General features: G+C 39.7%; 1 protein-coding gene across 1 annotated transcript in view; it reads right to left on the bottom strand.

The window, feature by feature from the left end:
* Positions 1-341: 341 nt before the first annotated feature.
* Positions 342-21,874, bottom strand: part of LOC109570056 (fatty acid desaturase 2-like protein FADS2B) — a 47,262-nt gene continuing 25,729 nt past the window's right edge. Inside the window, exons 4-12 of the mRNA XM_019975885.2 lie at positions 20,240-20,341; positions 13,533-13,658; positions 10,448-10,508; positions 7,735-7,811; positions 7,477-7,574; positions 5,743-5,839; positions 3,730-3,809; positions 2,339-2,464; positions 342-853 (exon numbers count right to left, since the gene is read on the bottom strand). Coding sequence (XP_019831444.2) covers positions 793-853; positions 2,339-2,464; positions 3,730-3,809; positions 5,743-5,839; positions 7,477-7,574; positions 7,735-7,811; positions 10,448-10,508; positions 13,533-13,658; positions 20,240-20,341 — 828 coding nt within the window. The 3' untranslated portion in view covers positions 342-792. The remainder of the gene's footprint in view (positions 854-2,338; positions 2,465-3,729; positions 3,810-5,742; positions 5,840-7,476; positions 7,575-7,734; positions 7,812-10,447; positions 10,509-13,532; positions 13,659-20,239; positions 20,342-21,874) is intronic.

The following is a 21,874-nucleotide window of genomic DNA, read 5'->3' on the forward strand; positions in this document are numbered from 1 at the left end:
GGGCCAATGCTGGTGGTCTGTTGGCAATTACCAGGTTGGAGATTGCAACTTTATTCCAAGAGCAATGGGAATCCATTGAAGAATTTCAGGTAGGACGTAACATAACTCTCATGAGTCATTTAGTTTAAATGGAAGTCTGCCCAGTTAAGCCATCTTTATCCATGTGGCCAGTGAGCAGAGGGCAGGCATGATCCGCAGGATTGATCATCTGAATTCGAATGCCATGCTCAGTGATCTGGAAAATTGTGAAATAATAGGCCTTCATGTCCTTCTCTGGGAAGTTTACTGAACAAGCTGTTAAAAAACTTCAATTGGGTAAATTTTAAGACTTCATTGGCTTTATTCAGTGACTTCTGAGTCAAGCAGTATCTCAGTTATTAAGCAGAAAGGAGTTCTGAGGGTTGTGAAAATGGAAGGTTTTTATAGGAAGAAAGGAGAGGCAAGGAAGCCAATCAGCAAAGTATATTTGAAGCAGACACCTTTTTAATTTTTTCTTAGAGGGGAGGGACTGCAAGGATTTTATCATGCATATATATATATATATATATATATATATATATATATATCTTCTTTCTCTGGGCCAGGGGCAGGAATGGAGAAGGAGTAAAATGCAACAGGTTATCACCACATTGCCTACCCCAAAATTCCAGGCTAGTTGATTAAGATTATATTTCTGGGGAAGGCTTTAAGTGCAATTATGTCATGTATTATAGGGGTTTGGTATCATGGGCTTTAGTACAAGTGACATTTTTGGGGCCTGTGGTTTTTCTCTTTAGCACCAGCACATCTGGATTATGTTTCTGGATGCATGCAGTAAGCCTCCTTCCAGAGGGCTCCAGACTTCTTCAGGGCCCTGCAAGAGGAGCAGACAAAATCATGAGTAGGTGAGACTTGGGTCAAAGGAGCTACTTCATGGAACATTTGCTCTTTTACTTAAAACTTTACAACACTATTATTTTCAGCTATATCTGAAAGACCTTTTTCTATCTTGCCCGGTGGAGCGAGTCAAATACACTGACTTATGTTTTAGAAGGTGAGTTCACATTTTCTATATGGAGGAGATTGAGATTTTCTTTTGTTGTATGCTTTTCTGTTGGTGATGGACAGGGAGGCCTGGCGTGCTGCGATTCATGGGGTCGCAAAGAGTCGGACACGACTGAGCGACTGATCTGATCTGATCTGATGCTTTTCTGTACTCCAAAGCATCATTTTCCTTTTCTCCAGTATTAAAAGAAAAAGCTCTGCTGAATCTCTATAAGATAAATCATATAACTGTAAACCAACTCATCCTGTATCCACCTACCTCTCCTACTTTATAAAATGAAATATTTTTCTAGGCTCTGGTGATACAGCAGTGAATAGGAGTGATGAGAGTCTTGTCCACCTGGAATTCCTGGTCTGCATTGTGAGACACATATTACCCAATATGCTATTTAATCATGATTGTGATAAAGGTCAGACATGAAGAGAACCAAGCATGTGACAGGTGTAGTCTTGGGGGCAAGGGAGGACTGAGATGAAGAAAAGATATTTCAGGTGAGTTTTGGAGAGTGAATGGAACTTGAGAAGGTGACAGGAGTGGGGTGGCAAGTTGGAAGATTATTCTGGTAGAAGAAAAGGTGACCAAGGATGTGTCATGGTAAGGGGCAGGGAGTTATGTAGCAACTGTAGGGAGGTCAGATATCTGGAGGGCAGGAAAGGAGGAGGGCAATGGTAGAGAGTGAAGATGGATCACTTTTCAGGGATCTGATCTGACCAGGTCTAGCCTTGCTGGCTTATTTATTCATATTAATAGGATACTTTTTTTTTCCTAATCTTAAAAAAAAAAAACACAAAATTCAACCAAGCTTTTGGCAGTTAATTTGACAAGCACAGGATCATCTAGGGAACTGTGAATGCTTCAGGATGAGTATGGATTCTCAGTTCCTGTAGGAAGAGTCACCCCTGCTTGTCCCACCAGACCCTGAAAGCATCTTAGTTTGCAGCCCTGGACCAGATGATTTGAGAGTCCCTCCCACCGATTAAGTTCTAAAGCATGTCAAGGCTCTGTGGGTGATACAGAAACAAATAATACAGAACCCTGGTTTATAAGAAGCTTGAAATTTAGTAGAGCATCAAGGTATTTTCACTAAGTACCCAGAAGGCAGCAGCTAAATGGTAGGAATGACTGTTATCATTTCTGTGTTAGTGTTGTTCTGTATAGCGCCTCATCTCCATGATGGGCACATGAATTCTCCTTAATAAACAGTTATTGGCTGAATGATTCATAAAGCAGTGAAGAGTCTGGGAACCAACAGTGAAGGGAAATGAGAGCTGTGGGTTGAGGGACTGTTATTACCTGATAACATCTCCAAATGCCTTCAATATGGGCTTATTCACATATGGTAGTCCATGCTTGGCACACAGTGACTTCACCAGAGGTGCCACCTTGTGATAATTATGGCGTGGCATTGTGGGAAATAGACTAGGAAACAGAGAAAGGAGATATAAAACTTCTCAGACCTAAGGAGAAACCCAAAGTTCCTTTTCCCCTTTTACAAAATAAAATGGTATCAGCCACGCAGACCCAACCTTGACCTTCCACAATACTTTTGTTTTGGGAAGTTAAAAAACTTGCTGGCAGACTCATCTTATCCCTTAACCTACTACAAGCTTTGTGGGTGGCAGTTGTTTAGGAAGAACTAAGGGAATATGTTTTAGTTCCATCAACTGTTTATTTTTGGCCTGATCAAATGAAAGTATATCATTTAGAACTTTCTACCATTTAGAACTACCCACTCTTTAGAACTACCCAGAGTACTAGAGATACTGAACCGCCCACCCTGCTCCTGCTAATCTCTGTCTTAGTCTCTCTTTCTAACTTCCTTAGCAAGAATAGATGGACGTATATTAAGTCATGGTAAATAGCTAAAAGTCCTAGGAAAGGAATAAGAAGTGAGGAGACATGGATTTTTAATCCCAAGTTTTCATTAGTCAGCCAGATGACCGTCTTGGATGTAAACCTCTCCTTTAGTAAAACTATTAGTCCTTTTTTTTGTTTGTTTTGCTGGAATTTTCAAGCCCTAATATGAATAGGGAAATAGAATGAAAAAAATTCCTTGAACTAATAAAGGTCTTGCTCCTTCTCTGACTATCATAGACTCACATGGTTAGACAAAGAGAATGTGGAAAGCCTTTCCCCTGACACTCTGGAGAAACTGACTCTCAGTGTTTTCACTTGCATCAAAGTGTGAACTACCCACTTCCTCTCTGTAACTGACACATTGGTAAAGGATTTCCAGATGCCATGTAGAAATTGCAGCAGGGACTCCACCTCATTAGTTATTTTGTAAACTTGGCTCTAAAGACACAGATAAGTAAATATTTGAATTATAGCATAGTTAAGTTTGAACACAAGTTGGTTACCCAAGTGTCCTGATTTTTCTTAGGTTTTGCCAACAAAGCAAATGCAAAGACATCACCAATTCCTAAGCCCATAGGAATCTGGAAACTGAGTCACTGATATGTTTTCCAAGATTTCACTCCATTTACTTGCAATTATGACACTTCCTTCATTTCTTTCTTCCCTTATCTATCATTGTTGTTAATTGAAAAATAACATCCTTTAAAGAATCCTGGTTCATTTTTTTCCTTTAAGATTGTGAGTCTACTGATCCTCTCTGGACTATATGGAGGACGGTTATTAGTGACAGCCCTTGCCCTTTATCATAAACTATTTATCTTACTCACTGGTGCTCAATTTGGAAGTTCAAGTGCCCAGTGAACCAGTCATTGAAAAAGGACTGTTCAACATTACAGGTGGTCAAGACCTGCAAAGAAAAAGCCTACATTAGATATAAATGAACCCATATCAAACAAGATATTTAGTTATTCTTTTATCTATCATTCAACAAGTGCTGATTGAGTACATATTTTGTGTAACAAACCATGAGGGATAAAAATAAGTCCCAGGTCTCAGGGACCTTACAATTATAAAGGAAATAAGGCATTTTGCTAAGAAGTATTGATAAGGCAACAGATACGAAGAAATTAATAGGATCTGAGAGGACTAAGTCACTATCAGCCCTCAAAATCAAGACTAAGATATCATGAGTAAGGACTTTGGCAGATGGAAATGGGATTGTAGGACTCTGGTAGAAATTATAGGAGTTTGAATATTATTACCACAGAATAGACTTAAAGGACTTCTAAATGGGGAATAAAGCATACAAGGACTTAAATCAAGGGTTTTGTGCATAGAAATACATTTATTAATATATACAAGTAGCTTCCTTTTTAACTAATGTATTTTATTTTGTACAAAGACAGAGAAGAAGTTCATGGGATTCTCCAAACTACTTAGAATGCTTATGAATGTGACTTTTATTCAGTGCCTTTCTAAGATTTAATTCTTGTTAGGGTTGTTGTCATTTTGAATGTTATTTATGCAGTTGCTCTATGTCAGGGTTCCTTGAGTGTACTTTAGAGCACCTTGGAGTCCCTAGGCTACTTTCAGGGGATCTTCAAGGTCAAAATGATCCCCATAATACTTCTGAGACAGTATTTGCCTTTTTTATTCTCATTCATGCATGCTTATAGCATGGGTTTTTCCAGAGGCTATTAAACATGGGATGATGTAATCACTCTAATGTTAACTTTTATTGGCTTTATCTTGTTATTTTAAAATTAATTAATAGATATTTTAAAACTCTCAGTTTCAATTTCAAATACAGTAAGTATCAGTGAATATAACCTCCAGCAATGAAAGCTCTTTTATGTCCTCAATAAGTTTTAAGAGTGGTTTCTTGATAAAAATTGGCAAAACTAATACAATTATGTAAAGTTTAAAAATAAAATAAAATTAAAAAAAAAAAGATTGAGAATCACTACTATGTGGAATGTCCACTGAATTTGGAAATGAGCATGGAGAAAGAAGTAGTATGATGACTGGATTCTCCAGTTAATCATGGCACAGCCAGTGTCAGGCTTAGGAGGCAGTGGTATTCTGCATGTATCACAAATCTTTTAATCGTTAACAGCATGCTTGCTGAGAATACTGAGTCTCCTCTCTGGGCCCCAATATCTGTACAATGAAATGAGGGGGATTCCAGGGTTCTTCCTTCTGTTATTCTAGGAGTGTGAGATTCGTTGAAAGACTGTACCATATTGAGGCAGGTTTAATAAACCTTGCTTATTAAGTGCTGCACAATAAATGTTTTAATTCTGCATCACAGCTACACAGTTCTGCTGTTTTAGAATGAAAGCTATCAGAGAGAATATGTAATGTATGAATGTGGCTGTGTTCCAATAAAATTTTAAAAAAAATAAAAACTGGGCTAGATTGTCCCTTGGACTGTAGTTTATTAAGCCTTGGTTAAAAGCCAAGGTTCTGAAATCAAACTGCTGAGGTTTTAAACCTGCTTCTAGTGAACTCCGACTGGCCCACTGGTTAAGACTGTGTGCTTAACACAGGTTTGATCCCTGGTAGGAGAACTGAGACCCTGCATGCCACACAGTGTGGCCAAATAAATAAATAAAACCTGATTCTACTAGCTGTGTGATCTTGCACAAGTTATGCAACTTCTTCATACCTCAATGTTATCATTTGTAAAGTGGGAATATTCCGAGCACATAGCTACATGAGATGTAGCAAAACAGTTGACAGTGCCTGGCCCCTGGCAAGCCTCCAATAAACATCATTTGAGGTCAGCAGACGGTAATCAGGATGCTTTGGTGGATGCTTTCCCAGAACAGCATTATTACCTGAGAGCTGAACCAGTCCTGGTTCTCCTCTGTGCTTATTTTCATTGGTATGTGGTTCATCTGGGTAATATATGCAACCCAGAGACTTTCAAGAAGCCTTTAAGAGAATAATAAGAAGATATGATCACTCCTTGGGGAATTTCAGTTCCACTCACTGGGCTTGTGTAACCACTGGCAGATCTGGCTGAGCAGTAGAGGAAATGGCAGTGACTCAAAGGTTCCAATCATGTGGTGGTTGTTTGTTTTTCATCTTTGCAGACCTTTTATATCTAAAGATGACATACAAGGTATTCAGTCACACTACCTGTCTTGCAGCCTACTGTACCAGAGCAGTGTTCCCAGTATTTTCTGTAGGCATTGGTGTAAGGCTCAGAAGATGCCTAGATAACTGAAAGTCAGGCTTCCCTGGTGGCTCAGTGGTCAAGATTCCATCTGCCAATGCAGGAGATCTGGGTTTGATTCCTGGGTTGGGAAGATCCCCTGGACAAAGAAATGGCAACCAACTCCAGTATTCTTGCCTGTGAAATCCCCAGAGCAGAGCAGCCTGGCAGGCTACAATCCATGGGGTCACAAAAGAGTCAGACATGATTTAGCGACTAAAGCAACAACAATTTAAGGATATGTGCAATGTGATTAACAGGTTGGCTGTTGTCATCAGATAGAACTGGGTACAAGTTCTGATTTGGCACTGCCACTGGCCCTTATTTTCTCTTGAGTAAGTGATTTAATTTCTCTGAACTTTAGTTCTCTTATCATAAAAATGAAATTGATACTATCTACATTACCTGGTTGTGCACTTTTGATTACATCAAATAACATAATACATGTAAAGTGAATGAAGTTGCTCAGTTGTGTCTGACTCTTTGTGACCCCATGGACAGTAGCCCATAAGCACTTCCATCCATGGAATTTTTCAGGCAAGAATACTCGAGTGTGTTGCCATTTCCTTCTCCAGAGGTTCTTCCTGACCCAGGGATTGAACCTGGGTCTCCCACAAGGCAGGCAGGAGCTTTACTGTCTGAACCACCAGGGAAGCCACAATGTAAAGCTTTTAGCAAATTGTCTGATGCATATTAGCTACCATTATTTTATTAATAGTAATGCAAATGAATGAGGAAGGAATAAATTAGAAAGTTGAAGAGGGTTATTCAGTTTAAAGTCATTTTGATTTGGGGAAAATCTCTAGTTGTAAAATAAATTTTAAAAAATTTGGTCTCCTCTTATCTTTGGTAAGAATTATGATGTCCAGCTGGATTACAGTTTGAAGGACTCGGTGATCAGGCAGAATACAGTTGACCTTTGAGAAACATGCAGGTCCACTTAAATGTGGATATTTTTAAGAAAACACACAGTACTACAAGATTAGTGGTTGCTTGAATCCACAGTTGTGGAACCACATATATGGATAGATAACTCTGGGGCTTGAATATCTTTGGATTTTGGTAACTGAGGTGGGTCCAGGGACTAATCCTCCTCAGATACTGAGGGACTACTATACTGTAATTGGGAATTAATCACATGGGAAAAAAGGCAAGATTGGGCAAATTTAGTTTCCCAGAAACTCATTCAACTATTTCAGCTGTTTTATCCCATATTTTCTTGAAATGTCTCAGCAATAAGAATGCAGTCTGGTGTCATAATCTGCAAATCTTTGATAATCATAAATAGATTGGATAAGAAAGGTAAGAGGACCATCCAGGCAATAAGAGTAGGAGAATATTATTGTTTTCTTACTTGACTAAATATATGAGCACCATGGTTCCGAAGATTCCATAGAAAGGACCGAATGTGATGAAATGGCGGATATAAAAGGTGCTGACCCAAGCAATGTCCTGCAGAAAAAGGGCTTGAAAGTTGAGCTAGTGGAAATAAAACTGGCTAAGTCTTATATCCTTATACTCAAGGAAGCTGCATCTGGAAAGGACCAAGCATTTACCTTTCCCCTTTTCTACCAGCCTGATCTAGCTCTAGCAAAGGAATCGAGTTACTCACCTCCCAGTCCCTTCTGCGGTACATCGCTAGAATGGAATCCAGGTTGAAATATACTGGTATAAGAAAGGGGACCCAAGCTGGAAAAAAAAAAAAGAAGGAAAAAAAACCATCAAGAAGATAGTGAACAAATGAGCAGATATGATTCCTGTGGAGGCTAGTGGGAGTTGATCTCCTAACATGCTACCCCTGGAATATTGCCCCTGAGAAGGATGTAAGGTGGACATCCACAATCACATCCGGGATGCTGCTGGGCTTTTAGAGTCTCTGGGTGTGAACCAGGACTTTGGGTCAAGCTCCTTTAAGGAGACTATGGAAGCTTTGAAGATCTGAGTCATTCTTGATGAAGGCATCCTAGAAGGCATCCTTCTGCTATGAGCTTTCAAGTTTTCTTAAGGTCCCTGGAATCCTTCAATTCTTCACGATCCTTCATGTTGGGCCCTGTTGCAATATGTTAAGGTGGCAGATACAGAGCAGGCATACTGAGTCTGGCCAGATAGTTATTTACCTGCTTCTCCCCCAGGACCAGTGAAGTTGCCTGGAGCAAGTAGGAATCATATGGAGACCCTTCAGATTTTGACAACTCTCTTCTTGATCAAAATTTAGTGAGATGCTCTGAGTCCCCATCCTGACTAGGCTTCAAATGTGACCTATAAATTTTCAGAATCTGCAAACTGTCAGCACAAATGATTTTCTCCACCCTACACACTAAGAGACTCACACAAATGCTAGAAATAGTTTCCAAGAACAATTCAAGGTTGTGCCCCTAGGATGACACCGACACCTTAAAGTCCCTGCCTGAGAAAGTTCAAGACTGTCCAAATAACTTACTGCTTGTTCAGTAGGCTTCTGACCTCCTTTTCTTCAATCATTTTTTAGAAAACTTACAATTATAAAATTCTTACTGTGTCCCTCTGGGATGGATTGTCCCTGATCCAGAGTGTTTTTCTCAAGGACTTGGGAGTCATCCCTTTGAAGTACAATCTTTGAGGATTGGGCTCTGTCCTGCAGCCTCTGGGAGGGTAGGAGTTTGACTTTGATAAGCACCAGTGAGAAGACACACGTGGCTTAACCACATGACCAGCTTCCCCTCCCTTTATCCTCTTTCACTAATTTCCTTTAGCATGTTCCTGTGTTTTAAAAGTCTCCCACCTTTCATTTCTGGCAAGTTGAGCTCAGCCTATACTGAATTACCTTTCCCTACTACAGCAATCTGCATGAAAGCTGTTTTGCCACCTTTATGAAATGTCAAGCCTCATCTCTCTCTGACAGGTTGAGAATGACTCATTTGTACCTGTCATACTACACTGAAGACATTTGAAAGAAAATGACAAAATGAAACAGCTCCTGAGGACGATGTGGTTTGTAAGCTGGGCATTCTGCAGTGAAGCTACAATATTCATCCATTCCTCATAAGCTAAGGCTGTATTCTTTCACTACACACAGGAGGAGGGTTCAGAAAAGACACTCCAGAAGTTTTTTCATATGTGAACACACATCTGTCTGGGCTGGAAGAGTTCCCTTTCAAACTGGGGCACTAGTGTCCTCCAAACCCTTTTTGGTCATGAAAGAGAATAACTGCATTAGGATAAGTCCTCAGAATTCTAACTCTGGAAGAGGCTGCAGTGGTGGTTGAGCCTCATGTCTCAGAATAAGGACTCACAGGCCATCCCGGTCAGGCACGAGACAGTTGACCACTGGTGGCCAATGTTTGGGCAAGCCAGAACATCTGCAACACTTTCTCAATCTTAACACTGTTGGCATTTTAGGGTCAGATAATTCTTATTGTTCAGGGCTGTTCTGTGTACTGTAAGACATGTCATAACATCCCTGGCTTCTGCCCCATGGGTGTCAATACCATTCCTCCCTCTTTGTTGGGATAATCAAAAAAGTATCTGTACGCTGTCAAACGTCCCACTGGGGGCAGCAATGCTATTAGTTGAGAACCACTGATCTACAGGAAATGTTTGCAATCTTCTCTAATTTGGGTTTCTTTTCCAAATGAGTAAGCATGTTTCAGATGAGCATATTTTGGGGTCCTAAACTTTTCTTCCTGAGCAATCATGAGTTTGACTTGGTTAAGAGCAAATCACTTTTGCTTCTAATATTTTTGTTGGTATTAGCATTATTCAGCTACCCTATTTTCTCTCAAGCCTAGAACATATCCAGATCTGTCTTATTATGTGTGTGTGTGTATATATCTGTCCACTAAAATACCTTCTACAGCTGTATGTAAGCTGTGGGAACAGTCAACTTTCTTCCACACAGAAGCTCTACAGGTGACTTTTATCATGAGACTCTGCTTTTTCGGGCACCTACTGTCAGTGCTTGAGCATTCTTTTCCTAATTTTCCCCCTATCCCTACACCACTATCCTTTTCTTCTTGATAAGTATTGTATTTCACTTATCCAGGATGAGAGTCACAGGTACCAGACCCCTTGATTGGCATCCTGCCTCCCATCCATTCTTGGAGCATCTCCTTCACTGTACAGTAGCCAGAGTGATGAGATGCCCATTAAGAATGCCTAATCACTCTTCTATTTTCCTCTTCAGATTTCACCCAAGTAAGTCTGAAATAAAACATGCTGCTTTTTTGAGGCACAACAAGACATGGGATCATCTCTCTGTGGGAGGATTTCAGTCATGCCTTCTGGCTTGACAATTGTTTGTTTCGAGGAAATGGGATGATAAGGATTGTGGCTCCCTGGTGACTCACACACATGGAAGTACAGGTGCTGCTTCTCGTAGTTGATGAATTTGATTTTGTTCTTGCCATACTGAAAGAAGAGAGAATAAAACTAAAGTAAGAACAATATTTAAATTAAAAAAAGAAAATGTACATAAACTTTAAAAAATAATTAAATAAATGTATTCATTTAATTATAAAAAATAAAATAAATGGTCTTATACCATTTTTAAAAAAGAACAATATAGATTTCTGTTATTACACCCAAGGTTGTGTGTGTGTGTATATCTCTCTTTGTGCACGTGTGTGCATGTGCATGTGTGTGTGTGCATGTGTGTGTCTCTGTGTGTGTGCGCACACCTGTGTGTCTCTGTGTGTGTGCAGGTGTGTCTCTGTGTGTTTGCACGTGAGTGTGTGTGTGTTTGCATGTGTGTCTGTGTGTGTGCATGTGTGTCTGTGTGTATGCACATATGTTTGTGTGTGTGTGTCTCTGTGCATGTGTGTGTCTGTGTGCATGTGCACATGTGTGTGTGCATGTGTGTGTGTGTGTGTGTGTGTGTGTGTGTAGAGTCTCTATGGAAAGAGCCATCTGGTCAGAGTTCATTTACTGTCAAACTGAAGGCACTGAGGAACCAGAACTGAAGGGAAAGGAAATATTGTGGTGCTTTTTTCTTTATTTAAATGTGGGCAATTCTTGCAGGGATGGTTTATTCCATTTGATTTCAGGGATTGTGATAGTTTATTATTATTCCCATGGGAGCCATTTTGAAATTTTTGCCCTGGTGTGGAATGGAATGGTGATGGAGGAGAAATATTTCTGATAAGTTTTCAATGTCTTCTCCAACCTATGTGCTTAGAATTCTGCTTGAAGCTCAGTCTGCTTGTATCCATTCATCCATTTAACAGATATTTGTTGAATGGTTATGTAATAAAACACATAGTCATAACCTCTAGTATCTACTTCATCTTTCATCCTCTAATTCCATCGTGGATCTCATGCTGTGATTTACTCATTTTAAGGCTTGATAATATATAATCTTACCACTGGGAATTTAAATCATTTTCTAGGGGGTCTTCTTAGTTAATTTAGTCCGTGGCCAAATGCACAAAGGCAGCAAAGATCTTGAAAGGAGGCATAGAAGTAATGGTTTATCTCTATAACCTAAGAGACACTTAATAAATGTTTAGTTGAAGGAATTAATGAAAGAATGATAATTCAAATCTCCTCTATAATTTTACCTTATGTTCAGTCAGTTAAAACACTGTGAGCTGTGTTTAATTTTTTGCTTTTCCCATTCTTTTGATACTTTCCCTTCTATATATTTCTTCTGTTATTTGGATATTAGACTTGACCCTTGTTCCTCTTAATATCATAAATAAAAATAAATGTCATGGTGATAAAGTAATGATAGTTATTTGCAGTTACTCCCAAGCTTCTGGATATTTAAGTGGTAGGAAACTTGAAAGAGGGAGTCAGTGGGAAACTTTGGAGAGTTGGCAAATGTAGGTGAAGGACTGATTTTTGAGTATGGCTCCAAAGGAGAAGTCTAACTTTTCCAGAGTATGAGCACAGGACCTGGCCCTAGATGATTAAATTAATATTCATTAAATGAATGAATGTTTGAAGAAAGTGGTAGAAAGACTGACAGTAAAATGGGAAGAACAGAAACATTTAGGGCTTATCAGAATTAGTTTTGTTGCAAAACAACTAAATTTAGAGATTAAATGATTGTAAGTAATGTGGTGTGCATTGGCTTTAAAATTATAGTAAACAGAAACCTAAGGCTCAAAGGATATGTCTCTCGAATGATGGAGAAGTGATGGTGTCTCCATCCTCTGTGAAGAGGCAGAGTGTGAACTGGATACAGTTTTACAGAAGGGGCTTCTGGAGGGGGCCAGGCTGCCTCATGAACTCCAGGGAGACAAGTCTCCATTGCTGTGAGGGACTGAGGAGAGAAGTCAAAGTGTCATAAGTTTAGTGATCAGCCGAGGAGTTCACAGGGATTCCCTGGTAAAGTCTGTAAAGACTGTAAAGTCTGCCTGCAATGTGAGAGACCCAGGTTGGATCCCCGGAGAAGGAAATGACAACCCACTCCAGTATTCTTGCCTGGAAAATCCCATGGGTGGAGGAGCCTGGGGGGCTACAGTCCATAGGGTCACAAAGAGTCAGACACGACTGAATGACTTCACTTTAGGAGTTTGCAAACTTCAGAGAGCTCTGACTTGTTTGTGGAGTCATTGTGAAGGACAACTGACTGAAGACTACAGTCAAGGTTTCTTTCTTTCTTTTATTTTCTTTAAATCTTGGCAGGAGACTTTTCTCTAATTGGAAGAAGGTTGTCTTCCCAAACTGGGAAAACCTATTTTAAGAAAGTTGCACAATTCTGGTTACCTCAAATTCCCCGCAGCAACTGACCAAGCTACACTCCCTTGTTTTTAGAAAGCTCCTAAATTCTTCCAGAAGGAGATAAAGCCTCTTCCTAAGCACTTAATTCTCAGGATCCATCATTTACTCTTAAGCAAAGATACCTTTATCTGGTTATCCTTATGCCTTCTATCTTGAAAGCAGACTATAAACATCTTGGTAATAATCTTTACATGCTGGTTTTTAAGCTGAGGTTTAAGAAAGTCAACAGCTGAGACATCCTGGAGTTTACCTTCCTTTTTCTTTTCCTTAAGAAGTCTGAATTAGAGGTGAGGTCCTGTGTATTATGAGGCATTTGAACTGAGTTTCATGTATAAATGAACCAAAATGAACCTAAACTAAAAATAACAGCTTAGTTTCTTCCAACAGTTAGAATTAGTTGACATAACTAAATATGTAGATGTTTCATGATTTAGCACTTGTTGAATGTACTGCCCTGCTTTCTATGAGTGATTTAGCCTGAATGACTTTTAAGATCATGAAGTCATTCATTCCACATTTTCTTCTTTTCTTACAACACCAGATTCATTTTTTTTTAATTTATATCCTGGACTTAAAAGAAGAAGAGATGCTCTGAAAACATGCTTGAAACCAGAATCTCCAGCCTGATCTCCTCAAAACAAAGGTGTAGACCTTTCCAAGAACCACTTCCTGAAACATTTCTTTAGTGCTTAGGATTTCTGAATATACCTTGACAGGTTGTAAATCTCCAATAACAAAAAATGGGCCTACGTCAATATCTGGGTCTTTGGAGTAGATATTTGGTTTTACATGGTGTTGGAAGTGCCGATTATTCCACCATTTTGCAGATATGCCCTGAGGAGAAAAGAACATTCATTAGCTGCAACATTTGTCTCCTGAAATATCTTTCATTATCAGAGTTTTCCAAAACTAAAGAAAATCAACCCTGAATATTCATTGGAAGGACTGATGCTGAAGCTGAAGCTCCAGTACTGACCACCACTGATGTGAAGAGCCAACTCACTGGAAAAGACCCTGATGCTGGGAAAGACAGAGGGCAGGAAGAAAAAGGGATGACAGAGGATGAGATAGTTGGATGATATCACCGATTCAATGGACATGAATCTGAACAAACTTTATGAGCTGGTGATGGACAGGGAAGACTTGTGTGCTGTGTTTATGGGGTCACAATGAGTCGGACATGACTAGCGCCTGAATAGTAACAATCCGAGTTTTCTGCCTACATCTCCAAAGTTTAATTAGGATATGGATTCCTGGAACATGCAGCACCCCCTCATTCCTGGGTCACAGAATGATTCATTGCCTAGAGGCTCTAAAAGCTTACCAGCAAATAATTATCTTACCCAGGAACACAAATTCCAGGTTAAAACAACTCCTGATAATGAAGAAGAATAAAAACCATTGAAATGAAATGTTTTTCCATCTTTTTTTTTTTTGTCCTCCTTTTAAAAAGAAACTTGAACTAGGTAGAGCAGAGACTGTACTTCTTATTTTATAAATAAAGAAATTTCAGCTCTAAAACTAATTAGTTCTGGGGGGAAAATGGCCCCAGGTTTCCTACTTCAATGAATATTTTAAAGAGTCATGGATCTGAAGTCATCTCCTATGGGGGCTTGCTTCTGATCATCACATGTTCAAGTTTCAATGATCTCATTAAATATAAAAGAACAAAAGTATTTTAGTTGATGCTGAACTCATGTCATCTCTGATTAAGTTGTTTGGGACTTTTTTCTCTTTCAGTGAAAATCTGAAGGTTTTAACAGAGAATAGGATTTGTAAGCATATCAACTTAATTGCATCCACTGGATGTATAAACACATCTGTGGTTTGGGAAAATTATTTACCCTTTGATGTTCAGTTTCATCTTCAGTAAATATAATTTAATGACATTTGCCTGCATAGGTTGTTTAAGGAGACATGAGTTGCTGTATGCAGAATGCGGGCATATTGAGATATTAAATTTTTCTTCCCTTCCCATATTACGTTAATCATTTATAGAAGAATAAGCAATCAGATCAGATAGTCACTCAGTCATGTCCGACTCTTTGCGACCCCATGAATCTCAGCACGCCAGGCCTCCCTGTCCATCACCAACTCCCAGAGTTCACTCAGACTCACGTTCATCGAGTCAGTGATGCCATCCAGCCATCTCATCCTCTGTCGTCCCCTTCTCCTCCTGCCCCCAATCCCTCCCAGCATTAGAGTCTTTTCCAATGAGTCAACTCTTCTCATGAAATGGTCAAAGTACTGGAGTTTCAGCTTTAGCATCATTCCTCCCAAAGAAATCCCAGGGCTGATCTCCTTCAGAATGAACTGGTTGTATCTCCTTGCAGTCCAAGGGACTCTCAAGTGTCTTCTCCAACACCACAGTTCAAAAGCATCAATTCTTCGGTTCTCAGCCTTCTTCACAGTCCAACTCTCACATCCATACCTGACCACAGGAAAAACCATAGCCTTGACTAGACGAACCTTTGTTGGCAAAGTAATGTCTCTGCTTTTGAATATGCCACCTAGGTTGGTCATAATTTTCTTTCAAGGAGTAAGTGTATTTTAATTTCATGGCTGCAGTCACCATCTGTAGTGATTATGGAGCCGAGAAAAATAAAGTCTGACACTGTTTCCACTGTTTCCCCATCTATTTCCCATGAAGTGGTGGGATCGGATTCCATGATCTTCGTTTTCTGAATGTTGAGCTTTAAGCCAACTTTTTGACTCTCCACTTTCACTTTCATCAAGAGGCTTTTTAGTTCCTCTTCACTTTCTTCCATAAGGGTGGTGTCATCTGCATATCTGAGGTTATTGATATTTCTCCCAGCAATCTTAATTCCAGCTTATGTTTCTTCCAGTCCAGTGTTTCTCATGATGTACTCTGCATATAACTTAAATAAGCAGGGTGACAATATACAGCCTTGATGTACTTCTTTTCCTATTTGGAACCAGTCTGTTGTTCCATGTCCAGTTCTAACTGTTGCTTCCTGACCTGCATACAAATTTCTCAAGAGGCAGATCAGGTTGTGTGGTATTCCTATCTCTTTCAGAATTTTCCACAGTTTATTGTGATCCACACAGTCAAAGGCTTTGGCATAGTCAATAAAGCAGAAATAGATGTTTTTCTGGAACTCTCTTGCTTTTTCTATGATCCAGCAGATGTTGGCAATTTGATCTCTGGTTCCTCTGCCTTTTCTAAAACCAGCTTGAATATCAGGAAGTTCACTGTTCACATATTGCTGAAGCCTGGCTTGGAGAATTTTGAGCATTACTTTACTAGCGTGTGAGATGAGTGCAATTGTGCAGTAGTTTGAGCATTCTTTGGCATTGCCTTTCTTTGGGATTGGAATGAGAACTGATCTTTTCCAGTTCTGTGGCCACTGCTGAGTTTTCCAAATTTGCTGGCATATTGAGTGCAGCACTTTCACAGCATCATCTTTCAGGATTTGGAATAGCTCAACTGGAATTCTATCACCTCCACTAGCTTTGTGCATAGTGATGCTTTCTAAGGCCCACTTGACTTCACATTCCAGGATGTCTGGTTCTAGGTGAGTGATCACACCATCGTGATTATCTGGGTCATGAAGATCTTTTTTGTACAGTTCTTCTGTGTATTCTTGGTATCTCTTCTTAATATCTTCTGCTTCTGTTAGGTCCATACCATTTCTGTTCTTTATCGAGCCCATCTTTGCATGAAATGTTCCTTTGGTATCTCTGATTTTCTTGAAGAGATCCCTAGTCTTTCCCATTCTGTTGTTTTCCTCTATTTCTTTGTATTGATCGCTGAAGAAGGCTTTCTTATCTCTTCTTGCTATGCTTTGGAACTCTGCATTCAGATGTTTATATCTTTCCTTTTCTCCTTTGCTTTTTTCTTCTCTTCTTTTCTCAGCTATTTGTAAGGCCTCCCCAGACAGCCATTTCGCTTTTTTGCATTTCTTTTCCATGGGGATGGTCTTGATCCCTGTCTCCCATACAATGTCATGAACCTCATTCCATAGTTCATCAGGCACTCTATCTATCAGATCTAGGCCCTTAAATCTATTTCTCACTTCCACTGTATAATCATAAGGGATTTGATATAGGTCATACCTGAATGGTCTAGTGGTTTTCCCTACTTTCTTCAATTTAAGTCTGAATTTGGCAATAAGGAGTTCATGGCCTTAGCCACAGTCAGCTCCTGGTCTTGTTTTTGCTGACTGCATAGAGCTTCTCCATCTTTGGCTGCAAAGAATATAATCAGTCTGATTTCGGTTTGACCATCTGGTGATGTCCATGTATAGAGTCTTCTCTTGTGTTGTTGGAAGAGGGTGTTTGCTATGACCAGTGCATTTTCTTGGCAAAACTCTATTAGTCTTGGTCCTTCTTCATTCCATATTCCAAAGCCAAATTTGCCTGTTACTCCAGGTGTTTCTTGACTTCCTACTTTTGCATTTCAGTCATCTATAATGAAAAGGACATCTTTTTTGGGTGTTAGTTCTAAAAGATGTTGTAGGTCTTCATAGAACCGTTCAACTTCAGCTTCTTCAGCATTACTGGTTGGGGCATAGACTTGGATTCCTGTTATATTGAATGGTTTGCCTTGGAAACAAACAGAGATCATTCTGTCGTTTTTGAGATTGCATCCAAGTACTGCATTTAGGACTCTTTTGTTTGACCATGATGGCTAGAGGAGCTATCCCACATTGAAGGTCAGGAAGGGCCATGGTGAGGAGATACCCCTTGTCGAAGGTAAGGAGCAATGGCTGCGCTTTGCGGGAGCAGCCGTGAAGAGATACCCCACGCCCAATGTAAGAGAAACCCAACTAAGATGGTAGGTGTTGCAAGAGGGCATCAGAGGGCAAACACACTGAAACCATACTCACAGAAAACTGGTCAATCTAATCACACTAGGACCACAGCCTTGTCTAACTCAATGAAACTAAGCCATGGGGCAACCCAAGACGGGCGGGTCATGGTGGAGAGATTTGACAGAATGTGGTCCACTGGAGAAGGGAATGGCAAACCACTTCAGTATTCTTGCCTTGAGAACCTCATGAATAGTATGAAAAGGCAAAATGATATGATACTGAAAGAGAAACTCCCCAGGTAGTAGGTGCCCAATATGCTACTGGAGATCAGTGGAGAAATAACTCCAGAAAGAATGAAGGGATGGAGCCAAAGCAAAAGCAATACCCAGCTGTCGATGTGACTGGTGATAGAAGCAAGGTCCGATGCTGTAAAGAGCAGTATTGCACAGGAACCTGGAATGTCAGGTCCATGAATCAAGGCAAATTGGAAGAGGTCAAACAAGAGATGGCAAGAGTAAATGTAGACATTCATGGAATCAGCGAACTGAAATGGACTGGAGTAGGTGAATTTAACTCAGATGACCAGAATAAGCAATAGTCATAGCTTTTACTGAATATATGACACCTCTCAAAAATTGATTAATGTGTATTTTAGATCTGCAGTGCTCAATAGAGTAGCCCTTATCTGTGCGTGGCCACTGAGCACTTAATAAGTGACCAGTCAAATTGAGGCGGGTTGTGTAAGGATATAATACATACTAGATTCAAAGCCTCAGAATGAAAAAAGAAATGTAAAATATATTAATAATTTTTATATTTCTTTCATGTTAAAATGAAAATATTTGAAATATATACAGGAATAATAAAGTTGGAAGAGGGTATTTGCTGTGACCAGTGTGTTCTCTTGGCAAAATTCTGTTGGCTTTTGCCTTGCTTCATACACCCCAAGGTCAAACTTGCCTGTTAAGCCAGGTGTCTCTTTATTTCCTACTTTTACATTCCAGTCCCCTATGATGAAAAGGACATCTTTTTTTGATTTTAGTTCTAGAAGGTCCTATAGGTCTTCACAGAACCATTCAACTTCAGCTTCTTCAGCATTACTGGTTGGGGCATAGACTTCGATTACTGTGACACTGAATGATTTGCCTTGGAAATGAACAGAAATCATTCTTTCATTTTCGAGATTGTGTCCAAGTACTGCATTTAGAACTCTTGTTGATTATGAGGGTTACTCCATTTCTTCTAAGGAATTTCTGCCCACAGTAGTAGATATAATGGTCATCTGAATTAAATTCGCCCAGTCTGGTCCATTTTAGTTCACTGATTCCTAAAATGTCGATGCTCCCTCTTGCCATCTTCTGTTTGACCACTCCCAATTTGCCTTGATTCATGGACCTAACATTCCAGGTTCCTATGCAATATCACTCTTTACACCATTGGATTTCATTTCCACCACCAGTCACATCCATAGTTCAGCATGTTTTCACTTAGGCTCCATCTCTGCATTCTTGCTGGAGTTATTTCTCCTCTCTTCTCCAGAAGCATATTGGTAACTACCGATCTGGGAGTTCATCTTTCAGTGTCATATCTTTTTGCCATTTCATAATGTTCATGGGGTTATCAAGGCAAGAATACTGAAATGGAGTACAAAATGAAGCAGGGCAAAGGCTAGCAGAGTTAGTTAGACTTGGATTACTGTGATTGTAAATGGTTTGCCTTGGAAATGAACAGAGATCATTCTGTCCTTTGGTTTCTCACCAAATCCTAGAACAACATAGAAAGGCTTATAACCAGTTGAAGTCCTAGTTTTAGAGATGAGAACACTGAGAGCCAGAGAGAGAATCTGACTTGTTCAGGGTTTCACAGTGAGCGTTATCAGAGCCAGGGCTAAAACCCACTTTCATCAACCCTTGCACTATTATCTAGTTTCATTCTTCTAACCATCTATCCATCCATCATTCCATCCATCCATCCATTCCTTCATGCATTCCACAAATGCTTATTGAAGGCCTACTGTGTGTTAGGCACTCTGTTAGGCACTGCATTTCAGGGGTGCATAGGATAGTGTTCCTGTCCTCCTGGAGCATATTTGAGGGGGATAAGACCAACTGCCCTCGCTTTTTCCAGCAATCTGGGTTTTGCAACCCTCAACTCTTAAACAGAGCCATCTAACTTTCCGTGGTTTCTCTCTTTTGTTAAACTTTTATCTATTCTGCATATTTTCTTTTATTTATAAATCATCCTCCCAGGATTAAATGGTTTTCTGGATTCCCCTAGCCTCCCAGAAGTACATGTCCAGACCCCTTCTAAGAATATCTCTACTCATGACTTTATAGGGTATATCTCCTGAGAGATGGTTCTTTAATGGTGTACCAGGGATTGGGCCAAATAGTTTATTGGCTAAGAAAAAACAGAACTTCTTAAATAAAAATTAACCTTTTCTCCGAAACATTTAAAAATTTAATTTTAGCACATATGTTATAAAGTTATGTGTGTGTGTATATAGTCACTACATTGTTAGTATATTTACGTCTACTTGTGGGGTGTGTAGTAACATCCTTTGCTGATAAGTGTATGTAGAAACCACTGCTTAGTTAAATGACTTTCAGAATCCCATCATACTCCTGGAACATTATGTACCTTGAGATGACTCATCACAAATTTTTGCATCAGGCGGTTCCACTTGGGCTTCTTAAATATGCATAGGTGTCCTGTGTCATGCTGCAGAAATGAACCCTGAGCCTAGAAGAGATAGGGTTACTGTCAGAGAAGTTGATAAATTAAGAAGAAAGTAGTAAGTGAGCCCACTGGTAGATTTGGGAACCCATGGGAATATTGAGCGATCTCTATGTGTATCTGTCACACTTGCTGTGTTCTTTCCCGTCTCTGTGCCTTTTGGTTCTGTTAGCCGACAATACTCTTCTCTCCACTGTCAAAATCTTCCAGTGTGGAATGGAAGGAGGATGTCTTTGTAGTCAGGCTGACTAGGGCTCTAAACTGTCCTTCACCACTTTACAAGTTATACAACTCTTGGCAAGCTAGTCGGTACCTCTGAACTCAGTTCTTTGAGAAGCAGGGATTATAATATATCTTGCTCATTCAGCTGTTTTGCAGCCAAAATACATGTAAAATTCCTGATAATGCTAAGCAGTCAAATATTTGTTTCCTTTCTTGATTTCAAAAGTTGCTTTTCAAAGAATAAAGCAAGTTGACTTTTCAAGAAAAAAATGAGCAGATAAAATTTTGTAATTAACACTGATGTTAATTCTCCATGAAATCATCTCCAATTGCCTCAATTAGAATTAGATGCCTCTTTCTGCTCCAACAGCACATGCTTGTTTCTTTTCCTTCTGCTTTGTATCCTGTCTAGATATTTCAATGACCAGTTCCTCCCCTGGATGACTGTTTCCCAAGGGCAGGGTCAGGTACATTTCCCTTTGTGTCCACAATACAGTGTGGTCATAGAAGGCCATCTTCAGAGATCTGTGTTTTATTCAAAGGATTTATCAATTGCCCTACTACATGCCAGTTGCTGATTGTCATTTCTGGTAGAATACATGATCCTTCAGTTCAGTTCAGTCGCTCAGTCGTGTCCGACTCTTTGCGACCCCATGAATCTCAGCACGCCAGGCTTCCCTGTCCATCACCAACTCCAGGAGTTCACTCAAACTCATGTCCATTGAGTCAGTGATGCCATCCAGCCATCTCATCCTCTGTCGTCCCTTTCTCCTGCCCCAATCCCTCCCAGCATCAGAGTCTTTTCCAATGAGTCAACTCTTCGCATGAGGTGGCCAAAGTACTGGAGTTTCAGCTTTAGCATCATCCCCTCCAAAGAACACCCAGGGCTGATCTCCTTCAGAATGGACTGGTTGGATCTCCTTGCAATCCAAGGGACTCTCAGGAGTCTTCTCCAACACCACAGTTCAAAAGCATCAATTTTTCGGCCCTCATCCTTCTTCACATTCCAACTCTCACATCCATACATGACCACTGGAAAAACCATCCTATTATCATGTAATAATAAATAAATTCTGTTCATAGACTGGTGTATTGATAAGTATTGGTGACATGAGGCTTTTGGCTAGGGTCTCAGGTAATTTTTTTTTTTTAAATACAGATATATAACTTCTTTTTAGTAGAATCTTTTATTATGAAACAGCATGTATAAATAGTTATACATATATATATATATATATATATATATATATATATATATCAGTATAAATTAATGTGGGGCTTCCTTTCTTCATGGTGGCTAAGACAGTAAAAAATCTT

This window comes from Bos indicus, chromosome 15, assembly GCF_029378745.1.
Source record: "Bos indicus isolate NIAB-ARS_2022 breed Sahiwal x Tharparkar chromosome 15, NIAB-ARS_B.indTharparkar_mat_pri_1.0, whole genome shotgun sequence".
NCBI lineage: Eukaryota > Metazoa > Chordata > Mammalia > Artiodactyla > Bovidae > Bos > Bos indicus.